Source organism: Pristiophorus japonicus, chromosome 13 (genome assembly GCF_044704955.1).
Source record: "Pristiophorus japonicus isolate sPriJap1 chromosome 13, sPriJap1.hap1, whole genome shotgun sequence".
Lineage (NCBI taxonomy): Eukaryota > Metazoa > Chordata > Chondrichthyes > Pristiophoridae > Pristiophorus > Pristiophorus japonicus.
Genome location: NC_091989.1, coordinates 165,684,189 through 165,696,125, shown reverse-complemented (window position 1 = coordinate 165,696,125; position 11,937 = coordinate 165,684,189). Strand labels below are relative to the sequence as shown.

At 40.7% G+C, this 11,937-nt stretch overlaps 1 protein-coding gene across 1 annotated transcript in view; it reads right to left on the bottom strand.

Moving 5' to 3' along the window:
• Positions 1-1,666: 1,666 nt before the first annotated feature.
• cdh13 (cadherin 13, H-cadherin (heart)) overlaps positions 1,667-11,937 on the bottom strand; it is a 1,269,498-nt gene continuing 1,259,227 nt past the window's right edge. Inside the window, exon 14 of the mRNA XM_070898241.1 lies at positions 1,667-6,694. Coding sequence (XP_070754342.1) covers positions 6,687-6,694 — 8 coding nt within the window. The 3' untranslated portion in view covers positions 1,667-6,686. The remainder of the gene's footprint in view (positions 6,695-11,937) is intronic.

The window sequence follows — 11,937 nt, the reverse complement described above, 5'->3', positions numbered from 1 at the left end:
TTGTGGGATGCTGCTGAAGTTATGAACATAACTACAGCCAGTGCATTCGAGAATTAATGCACCAAATGAGATGTTTGAGACATTTCAAACATGATCAGACACTATATAAATGGAAGTGTTTCTGTTAATGTTTGGGAGCAGAAAGGATGCACCAAGTGAAGCAAGGAAGAACAGGAACTGGATGGTGACGCACACAGCACTAGCAATTCACGTTTCAGCTTGGTAAAACTGCATGGCAATCTCTTGTAGTGTTGCTGGCCATGCTAACTCATTTGGACACGATTTGGCTGCTGCAGTGCTTCTTTATATAGATTCTGTAGCATCAAACCAAGTTATGTCTGCGAGGCTGCCATTATATTCTTTAGACTTATGGCATGCAGCTACATTGACATTTGGAGCCAGTTGTAAGGGAATTGGAGATCATTTTTTTTTCATGAGCGCCCATCTACAAAATAGTTGTTGGGTCTCGGGAGTTGAACAACACAGTAACAGTCTTTAAATGTTTTATGTTAAGGGATAAAATAGATAGAATAGGATATATTAGTTATAGATAAGGTATAATGAAACTAAAAATAGAAAAGAGTAGTAATGGAGAAGAAGAGATAATAGAGGGTGGTGCAAACAGAAATTAAATGCTTTATTCCCCTGGTAAATCAGCAAGTTTAACCAGCTATATAGGCCAAGAAAGTCCATGATTTGATCCACGGCCTGTGCTCGGGTAGTTGATTTCAGGAACGGTATAATTTTGCTCCAGTGCCCCAGATAAGGAGGGGAAATAATGCCCAGGGTTTCTGCTCCTATTTGTTGTCCTCATGCATGCATATGTGTACACGTACACACAGGAACACATTTTGCTGGAAGTGTGTATGGCCATCGCGTGAGGAGAGGGTAGGGCTTGCTTGCGATGCCTCCCATAGTCCCATACTCTATCAGTTCTCACAGGTGAATAGTATCCACTTAGGCCAGGTACTATATCGGCACCCATGGAGCTGTGCCCTAGCAAAGATCAAACACTTTCAGGAGAGGGGGGGGCAGAGAGAGAGGGGGGTAGAGAGAGAGAGAGAGAGAGAGAGAGAGAGGAACAGAGAGAGAGAGAGGGGGCAGAGAGAGAGAGAGGGACAGAGAGAGAGAGAGAGAGGGGGCAGAGAGAGAGAGAGAGAGAGAGAGGGGCAAAGGAAGAGAGAGAGAGGCAGAGAAAGAGAGAGAGAGAGGGGGACAGAAAGAGAGAGAGAGAGAGGAGAGGCAGGCAGAGAGAGAGAGGGACAGAGGCAGAGAGAAAGAGGCAGAGAAAGAGAGCTACTTAATATTTAGAAAAGAGCTACTTAATATTCAAGATATTTGAAATGCTTTTAAATGCTAATTTTACTTGTACAGGATTAATATTGCAATAGTTAAACTATACCTAATATTCCAGTAGCTTTATTGGGCTAGGTTTCAGAATCTCACTGCGTTAGTTAAATACCTTCACAAAAATGGCCAGCCCAGGGAGATTGCAATTATCTGGAGATGTCCACAATCTAATGGGTAACAAGTGAAATGAACCAGTACAGCTGCAATTGAAAAAGAAGTCATGTTCCCACTAATTGCACTCGGGATTCCAAATCCGTGCGACGCAGATAGAGAAAAAAATGCTTTGTGGAAATAAATTCAATGATTCCCAGAAGAATAAAATCCCAGACTTCCTTTATTTCAGCATCGCACAAATAAATACAAGTTTTTTTTTGCAATCACATCATGTTCATGAATGTAACATTTATTACAGCTAAGTAACAGCAAGCATTTCAGCAAATATGTTTTAATGAAGTAATTAACAGCACCTATATCCGAATGGATCAATTTGGCAACAGAACCTTTGTTGTGAAGTTCAAAGCAGTAAAAATAAAGTGGTTAGAGTTGTATGCTAGGGCAGCCGTGTTTCACCCTTACAACTGAGAAAAATATATATATAATTTTTCAATAACAAAATTTCATTTAATATGTGCATCTAAAACATAATGTGCATCAGTTTGCATTTGTACATTCACTAATAAAGATACTGAGATTCATTTCACAAATAACATTTAATAAGAGGAAATTTAATTGATAAAATACTATTTTGAATTCCTAGAGTGCCACATCATGATATGCCCTGATTGTTTTCACTGTTAAATTTAAATAATTTTTAAAACATCACTACAGTTTGTTAAAATGCTCTCCAAGGGATTGTCTCAAATGTTTTTGCTTCCCACCATGCTCAGGGTTTCATGTATTGCAGGTTTAAGTCAGATGAAAGCAGGATTATGTTGTATTTCATTCTCAGTTAGAAAGCCATACCATATCTTCCATTAACAGCCTGTGTAGAAAATCAAATTCTGGACCACTCATATTCTTTTTTTCATATCCTTTATGGTGGCCCTGATTCTCATTGGAAGCTAATAAACAGTATTTAAAATAAACAGAACATGCAAAGCAACAGTATATTGTCAAGGGAAGCATAGATGGTAGTTTTTTTTTAATCCATATGATATTATTTTTAAAATGTACTTCTTTGTGGTCAGGTGAGGGATGTTTGTTCCATTTCAGGCACTCGGCACCAGCAGTGAGCATCACCAAGTAAGGTATAGTTTGATCAGGTATAAAGGAAAGCCACCTGTATGCTGGCCCAATAATAGACATCTGCCATTTTTCATTTCCTGCACCAGTCACCTTTGTGGCCTTTCTGAGTGAGATTGCCAATTTATTACTAACCTGTGCCAAATTAGGAAAAGTTTTGTGCCCTTCGCTCAGGTCCATTAGAAACTGGACTAAGACTGCTCAAACCCATTTCATATAGGACACTTAGAATGAAGAAAATGCGGAGGGCTTTTATCCCATCAGTCTAGCATAAATTGGACTTGAATCCCAGAATCGAAAGGCCTGTGTCTCACTGCACAAACTAGCCACCTTATATATAATTAAAAGAGACCCACTGTGGGACTATCTTCAGGTTCATATAAAGTAATAAATATATCTTCAAGGAATTACTGCAGATCTTTTGCCTGTAATAGCGCTCATTATTTTTGCTTGTATTAACAATTCTGATCTAGATATGAATTTTATAATAAGCTTCTGTCCTTCTTGTTACAGTCATAACGTTTCTCAAAATCTGGCTACCTGCTGTATCTCATACTTATTCCATACTAATCAAATTATGAACTTTACTTAATACTTTGTTTTATATTAATTGTCTTGCTCTTCATGTACAAAGATCATTTGCTGCCTCTTTGACTGTCAACCTTTTCACAAAGACCTCCCTGAGCACCTTTACAAATGAGCTGCCTTCCTCAAGCTTGATGTGGGTCAATTTTTTAGGCTGTAATAATGCTGAAATAAAAGTAATGCCTTCAAAAATGTGCTTTTACAAATAATACTATGGGGTGGCATGAAGGATTAGTGGGCTTGGCCCATGGAATAGGCTGCAGTCCCAAGGAATAGGCTGCAGTCCCAATGCTCCGTTCCTAATCTGTTCCTCATGAGCGGCACAGTGCAGAGGCACTTTCAGCACACAGAGCAGGCGGACAACAGGGGAACAGTTCATGAACCCCTATGGTTGGTTGCTAAGAGGTACTTTAGAAGCAGAAATGTGCAGCTGATGTCTCAGTTGCAGCTATCAGGCAAAAAGAAAAGGAAAGGAAAGAATCAAGTGAAAATAAATGTCACGATAAAAAGTGACAAATTTCCCATTATTCAAATCTTTCTTTTTTTCCATCTGCCAACTAGAAAGCTTCCCGACAGTTCAAATCACACAAGGTTGTTCGTTCTTAATAGCAGACTTGTCACAACTAAATTGGGTAGTTCTGATCAAGAACAAGGAACTTTTAACAGTTTCTGGCAGCTAACATAGATAATTTTATTTTTTATAGGCGCATTAACTTGCAGGTCAGACAGATACTACCAGTAAGGTTTAGTCTCATTTTCAACTACAAATCACTAATGAATGAGTCCTTAACTATGTACTTACTACCTAAATAAAGTACTTGGGGTGAGGTGACAATGTTTGAGACAACACCTATGGAGGTCCATGTATTTATTTTACATTTTCCCAGGTACCTATACTTAGTCATTTGTTGTCGTCCCTTTGAATTCCTAAATTATACTGTTATATTACATAGTAAGCTAATTACATGATTTTTTTTCTGTGAATTTCGATTTCATACAACATGTGGAAGAGTTAGAAATGCTATATTTCTTTTTGACTTTCAGGTACATGGAGTTTAGTAGTAATTTAACACACTGCAGGGTAGATTTTGACTTTGTGCAGCCCGTTTTACATCACTTCCGATTTTTATTTGAACTGAAATGAATGGAAATAAAAATCAGGAAAGACATAAAACAGGCTGCCGACTTGCTATCACCCGTTTTACACTGCAACACAAAGTCAAAATTACCTTTTGCATTTCTGGCACCACAAAGCTGCCTAATTAGCAGTGTCTGAGAATTGGTCTGAGCTCCATTGGGGGATTACAATCAGCGGACCTCCTCTATTTAAACTTGACAAATTAAGAGGAATTTTGTGCTATGCACTTATACCAGCTACAAATTAAACTAACTTGTCTCATTTTACTATTTTGACAGCTGTCTATGACAAATGTCTTTCAACACTGTTCCTTAGACCACACTCAAACTCTGATCTCGAAAGGCTGAAGCTGATGTCTTAGTTTAATTGGTCAATTTAATGTTTGATATTGTTTAATTTGCTAACTGCCTCACAACATTAATGATTATCCTAAAGAGCGGGACTCTCAGTTTTATTTCTGTAGAAAACTACAGAATATGTTCCCAAAAGTTCGGGATACATTGCTTATAGGGAAGTTTCAAAAAATTATTTTAAAGGAATTTGATAGTCTCTATCTCTCAGAAGGCTTTGAAGTGTGTAGTAATCAGAGCAAAATTCTATTAAATGAAGTGATATATATATATGCACTTTTTGTATATTATAATTTTTAATTGTAAAATAAGGCTTTTTTTCACCAAAAATTGTAAATAATTTACCTTGAAAGTAGTCATAATTAGCTCTTGGAGAGGTTAAATCTTGATGTAAAATGTAGGGTAAGAGAAAGAAAAAAACACCTGCACATATGTAAGAAATTTAACTATAACTTACCATGAATTTAAAATCATGTCCTTGGACTATGTATTTTTCAAAGGGAGCTTTTAAAGCTGTTTTTTGGAGGCTGGGGCTTTACCAACAGCAGATATTTTGTTTCAGTTCATTAGAGAATTGCATTACAGCTATATTTTTAGCTTGAGAGATGGCTATTACGCAGACTTGTGGTTTAAGTGGAGCTGGTAAGCATTGCATTCCTGTGAGCTGAGTTTGTTGGACAAAATGTGCATGCTAATGATGAGTGTCACATCATTTGACAGGTAACATCATTAAAGTAGATACTGAGGACAGGGAAATGAGATGGGAGACCATTGGGCAGGTTCCACTGAGTTGCAACTTGCAGACTTCCAAAATATTGATTGCAAAAAAAGCCACCACAACACCAAGACTAACGACCAATGGACCTCTAGGAGAGCCCTGCAGTCCTTCCTCCGTGCTCACATGATGGTGAATTGAGGAAATAGGCAGATGCTTGTAACTTTCCTCTTTGGACATTGAACATAAGTAAGAGTTTGTTGTCATTACTCACACTGCAAAGCTACAAGATATTTAAATAATGTGAGGATTGGTTGCATTGTGGCTTCCATCTGGAATATATCACAAATCTCATAGTGACACAGAACCAAGCCTGTTTAAGACAGCACTGAGCCAAACACTCATAATTTGTAGCAAAAATCCAACTTACAGATTAGCATGCAACATTGTAACTGTTTTTACAAGATTGTCCTCAGTTCTTATCCTAGTAGAACCCACAGTTATGACATCTGGATATCTAGCTGTCATAGTCTTGAGCTATTCCAGAATAAAGCACGGTATTGTCCTTTACTCGCCTGTCACTTGACACTTACTATCCCTAATTTGAAGCTATGCAAACTTTTTTTTGGATTAAACATGGTTACTGATGGTAGAGGTTTGTAATCTTAACACAATATGTGGTACAGTCCTGTATGTGGCAGTGTAGAGGTTACTGAGTCTAATTCTGCCTAAAAATACTGCTTGAAAAGGAAATAAAAGGGGGAAAAAAAGTCATGTACAACAATATTTACCACTTACGCACAATCTAAGTTTAACTTCCTTGACACACAGAGAACAATTTGTCTTAAAACTTCCTTGACACATAGAGAACAATTTGCCTTACAAGAACCAACAGCATGTCTTACTTAGCTTCCAAATAGTGTCTCCTGTAGAAAATGTTTTGCTTTGACAAAATATCCTTCTTTTCAATGCCATTACAATTAAAATATTGTAGAGCAGAGCATTGGGGTAATTGTGTATTCTGTCCTCGCATCCTCTGCATAGATGTTCAGTCTAACTTCAACGGAAAGCAATGTAACACTTGCTCATAGAGGTGGAACCCATTAGTGGAAGCTAGTAAGGTCAGAGGCTGTCATTGACCGTAGCACAGTTTGATAGACTAGTGAAGGTACAAATTAAAGCGTGCTTAGAGCAAGGAGGTCTAGAACTTGAGCAATTGTAAATCCTGTAAACTCTTCGGATTTGGCTTTTTTTTTCCTCTTGTTGCCACAGCAACTCAGTGGGCAGCACCAAGCATCAGCACATGTTACAGGCCTGGGAAATAAGAAAAGTTATCAATTATAGAGATGCATCAATGTCATGCAATTGGAAAACATATACACTTACTCCTATCACACTGTTTATTAATGAATCACGTTTCGTAACATCTTACGAGGGCTGAAATTAATTTTAACTTGAGGACATCCTGTTTAGTTGCAGAGACTGAATAAAATCTCTTCACACACTGTAGTAAGGAAATTAAGGATCCAATGGAATAATTGTTAAGCTGGGCAGCTCAGCTGATTTTATTTCACAAACTACCATAAACACTTGGTGGTTACTGTAAACCATGAAACGGGAAACTGATGCAGTCCGATCGGCCACGTGTTTTTACACCTCGCCCGATTTTACTTTCCATTGTAGAATTCTTCATAGTAATAGTATAGTGTGTCAATGGTTCTACTGGTGTTAATAGATCTGTTCTTTAACAAAAATCAAAGGTAGCAGGCCATCCTTGTTGGAGCACACAGGCTGGATTGCAAAAAAAATTCAAAATGGATTTTACACTAGGCTTTGTTTTAAAGCCCTTCTGTCCAACTTTCCTCTTTCCTCTAATTCAATTCACGACTTTTATACACACATAGAAACCTTAGAATTCTTCCGTGAATAGACAAGTTCTTATAAGAAAATTTTGCATTGAGACAACGGTAATTTTAACAGGAAAGTAGAGGCTTTTTGAAACATTCTGACCAGTGCTATTCCTAAATGAACACTTAATGCGCTCATACTAAATTCCTCCTTGTGCAAGTGTGAACATATTTTCTTAATGGTTTATTACCTGCGCACATCAAATTTTAACATGCATGCATTAAGTGTTCATACTGGAATAGCATTCCCTGCCCCAGCCGGCAATCAGTGTCATCAGTTAAATCAGGGAAACCGACAAACGTTGGGTATTCCGTGGTTATATCGCTGCTAAGTACCCCATTAAAAGGTAGCCCCTTTTGGATCAGGTGCAATGGGGGTTTTAGCAGCATATTGACTGCTAAAGAAAGGTTATGGCCCTGAAAAACTAATTTAAATTTTGTTGAGAGTCAAATTTATCCATTTAACTAAAAATATTTTTAAAAACTTAAAAAAATATACAATCAGTTTAATAGTTTGTTAATCTTTCTTTCTGGTTTGCCTTTTCCCTTTGTGAGACCCCAAGGGCTAGAATTTTAAACTTCAATGCTACTGCCCGAATCTTGGCGGTATTCCGTTGGTTGCATCTTTAGAACCGCTGCAATATACCGCTATGGTCTGTTCCCGTGATTTTTGTAGGTCCGATGTCGGCGGTGGCGATACTGAGCGATAGCGGGCCAGAGCGGGTGGTGGCGTTGGCCCCCCAATGTCGCCGATCTGCTTGCCTTTGTAAAGGCAAGCACACCCCAGCAACAAGTCTTTCTCTCTTCTCTGCGGACCCTGCGCATGCGCAGAGAAGAGAGTGAGGCTTGTTGCTAGTGGAGATGAGGCGAGAGAGGCTCATTGTGAACAGTTCGGAGAAAAACATTTAAATTGTATTTAAAGCATACTAATAATACTACATGATACTACATAACAAATAAATAATAAAACATTCTTATATATATATATATATAGATCAATTTATAAATATAAATAATTTATAAATTTTATACAATTTATAAAATATGCAAGGAGAAGATAGGGAGGTCGATGGGAGAAGGAGGGCCAAACGGTTTTCGGAGGAGGCGCAGGAATCGTTGGTGCACGGGGTGGAAGCTCGCTGGGAGAATTGACCTGGAGTGGGCGCGGAAAACCCGCACCACGCTTCTACCAAAGAATCTGGTGAGAGATCGCAGAGGTGGTGTCATCCGCCATGCCTGTGATGCGGGGGCCCAACCAGTGCCACAAACAATGGAATGATATCATTGGGTCGGCAAGAGTAAGTAATGGCCCCGAAATTCCGTTTTGGCTTCCCGCGGGCATTTTAGAGAAAAAATACGCACCTACCTAAGCTGCTGCCCATCTTCGACTTTCCGAAGCTGTGGCCTGAGCTGACTGCCAGTCGGAGCGCGTGCACGTTGGGACGTGCGCAGGCCTGGAGCTGGAGTCACATGGCTCTGGGCAGCCAATCAGGTAAAGTATCATAGTAATAGGAGTTCCAAAAGGTCCTAAACTCCTATTACATTGATTGAGAAACAGCCCCAAACACCCAAAACACTAATTAAAAAAATAGAAAATATAAACTACATTCATTTAAATTAAAGTTATTAATGTCTTAAAAAAATATTTATTTTCCCAATTTTTAAAAAAGTTTTTAAAAATAAACTTACCATTGTGGAGAGGATTTTTAAATGATAAAATATGTTTTAATAACTTTATTTTTATATGTTTTTGTGTTTTTTAAAACACTTGCGCCTGTAAAAGTAGGCTATGCGTCTGCTTTTCCAGGCACAAGATTTTTGAGGACATTTGTATGCGTAAATATCGGTAATTTGCACTTACAAATGTCCTCGCTCCTGATCTGTGGAAGATCTGTCAAGCCAGAAACTAGACCGATCGGAAAAGCCGGTTTTCAGCTCATGCGCAGAACCGTTTTTTCTGATGCCTTCCCGGGTCCGCGCAAACTTCGTACAGACCCGGGAATGCCAGAATTTCAGGACCAATAACGTTTATAATTCACTGACTAATTACTCTTAATGTATTATGTTGTAAAGCTTGGTGTCATTTTTTATTTCCCATCATCGATCTCATTGTGTTCGTCCTCTGTATTTTGATGTGTACATCATGCAACATTTGCGTCCTAATTGTACTTAAATGGTGCACTCGTTGACAAAAGGACTGGGGATGGTTAATTGGGGATGTCTACCTATTTATCTATGTTCCATAATAGTAGCTGTGAGATTAGTTTACACATTTTTTGTCACCTTTGCAGAAAAAATTAGCCAGCAAAAGGGCGGAGCTCCGTAAAACGGGCGGAGGACCGCCGAAGAGGGTTGAACTGTCGGACCGAGAGGAGCGCGCTGCAGTCCTGACGGACGCACATGATCGCACCGCCATGTGTGTTGGCGCCGAACCGGTTCTCGTGGAGGGAAGTCTGCGTATTCCCTGGGCTGCACTGCGGTCATGTAATTCAATGTTATGTCAATATAATGTAGAATGTAATGTAATACTGGGAGCACTAAACGTTGTTAGTTCTGACATGAATTTTTGGCTGATCATACTCTGCCACTTGGAAAGCAATATACTGTTTGGGACACACCTTTTGTTATGTCATGCAGTTTCTGTCTACTCTGCTTATGATAGTTTCATGTAATGATTCTCGGTAATATATGATGCAGTGGTGTTGCTCCTCTACATAAACCTGCGCAAAGTGAAGTGCACTCATGTCACCTCTGACCCCTCCCCTGCCGCTAAACATTATGATGTTTTACAGTTGCACAGAAGGAGCCACCTGCCTCTCCCAGAGAGGAGTTATTAGAGGAAGAGACGGTGGAAGAGACGGTTGAGGAGGAGAACACTCCTCAAAGTGTTGTAACGGTAGTGATGTAGGAGGAGGGAGGGGTGGTGGGACTTGAAGGGTCCTTTCTACTTGCAGCCACCGGTTCCTCGTCTTGTTTTCCGGATCGAGGAAGCGGGACCAAGCGGCATGCAGCACACCGACCCCCGTGCTGAATCCGCAGCGGCTGATCCAGCAAGGTGAGCTCGCTGCGAGACAGGCAGATGCGAACCTGGACATGGTGGGACTGTCCAGGCCGAGCATCGACGTGAGTCGAGAGCTCCTTCATGCCCTTGCTGGATTGTCTGCAAACATCGGCGCTTTAGCAGCACGTCAATCGGAGGACATGGCGGAGCTGATTGCGGCAGTGAGGGAGAATACCCAGACCGTCAATGCCAAGGCTATGCGGCAATCGATGGTCCTGGGATGTGGCACTGCACCCAAAGGTGCCATACCACCAATGGCGACAGCACCTGATCGTCGGGAGGAAGTACTTTCTTCCAACTTTGAAGATGGGTCCTCACCATCCCCCCGCTTCTCTAGACTACACACATATAGCACTGCTATTGTCGCCCCTCCCCGTCAGCAGCCAAGCTCGAGGTGCTCTGCTGCATGACATACTGGCCCTGACGTGGACAGGACCAGGGATATTAATAGCGGGAAGTGGAGGGCAGGGCCAAGGGTCGGGGGGGATTGGGGAGGAAAGGCGTTGGGAAAGGTGGCCGCAAGTAGAATCCTAGGAGGGTGGGGGGTGGGAGTGGTGTTGTTTTTACAGTTGTTGTTGGTGGTTGTTACTGACTATAATGTTTTGGTTTGTAACATTTTCATTGAAAACAATTAGTTCTTATTTAATTAATTTTATTTAAACTTGTTAAAGTTAGAATTTCAAATTACAACATTTATAAAAAAAATGTTATTCAACTGAACCATTCTTGTGCAGTGTCTCACTCACTTCTGGAAAATGAGGAGTAACAATTATTGTAAGGGTTACATACAATGGCCATACAAGGGTGAAACGTAACTCTCAACGTTCAAGCAAAGCGTTCATTTATGAGCTGCTGACATAACAGTTTTATAGTTGCTACAGCACCATGAGGCTTCCCCTGTGGTGTTGGGGCGGGGGAAAGGGGGGGGCGGGGTGCTGGCACGGGTTAATCGCCAGGCTCCTCAACCTCCTCGATGTCCCTGTCTTCCTCCTCATCCTCTTCCTCCATCCCTCTCTCCTGAGGTGGTTCAGCAGTCCCATCTGGCAATTCCTGTCCCCTCTTGACGGCTAAGTTGTGCAACATGTAACACACCACAACGAACTGAGCAACCTGCTCAGGATGATATTGCAGGCTGCCTCCAGAGTGGTCTAGACATCGGAAGCGCTGCTTCAGCACTCCAATTGTCTTTTCGACTATATTGCGTGTGGCTATATGGCTTTCATTGTAGCGCATCTCAGCTTCTGTCTGAGTCTTTAGCAGGGGGGGGGTCATGAGCCAGCTGGCAAGACGGTATCCTTTATCCTCCAGCATCCAGCAGTGACTTTGTGGTTGACTCTTAAACAGGTCCGAGACAGTGCTCTCGCGCAAGATGTATGCATCATGGATGCTCCCTGGAAATTTTGCATTTACTGCCATGATTATTTGCTTGTGATTGACAACGAGCTGCACATTCTGGGAGCGAAATCCCTTTTGGTTCTAAAACACCTCTGCATCCTGCAAAGGTGCTCGCAGGGTGATATGCATACAGTCTATTGCTCCCTGCACATTGGGGAAGTTTGCTATTCTCAAGAACCCCAAAGCCCTCTCAC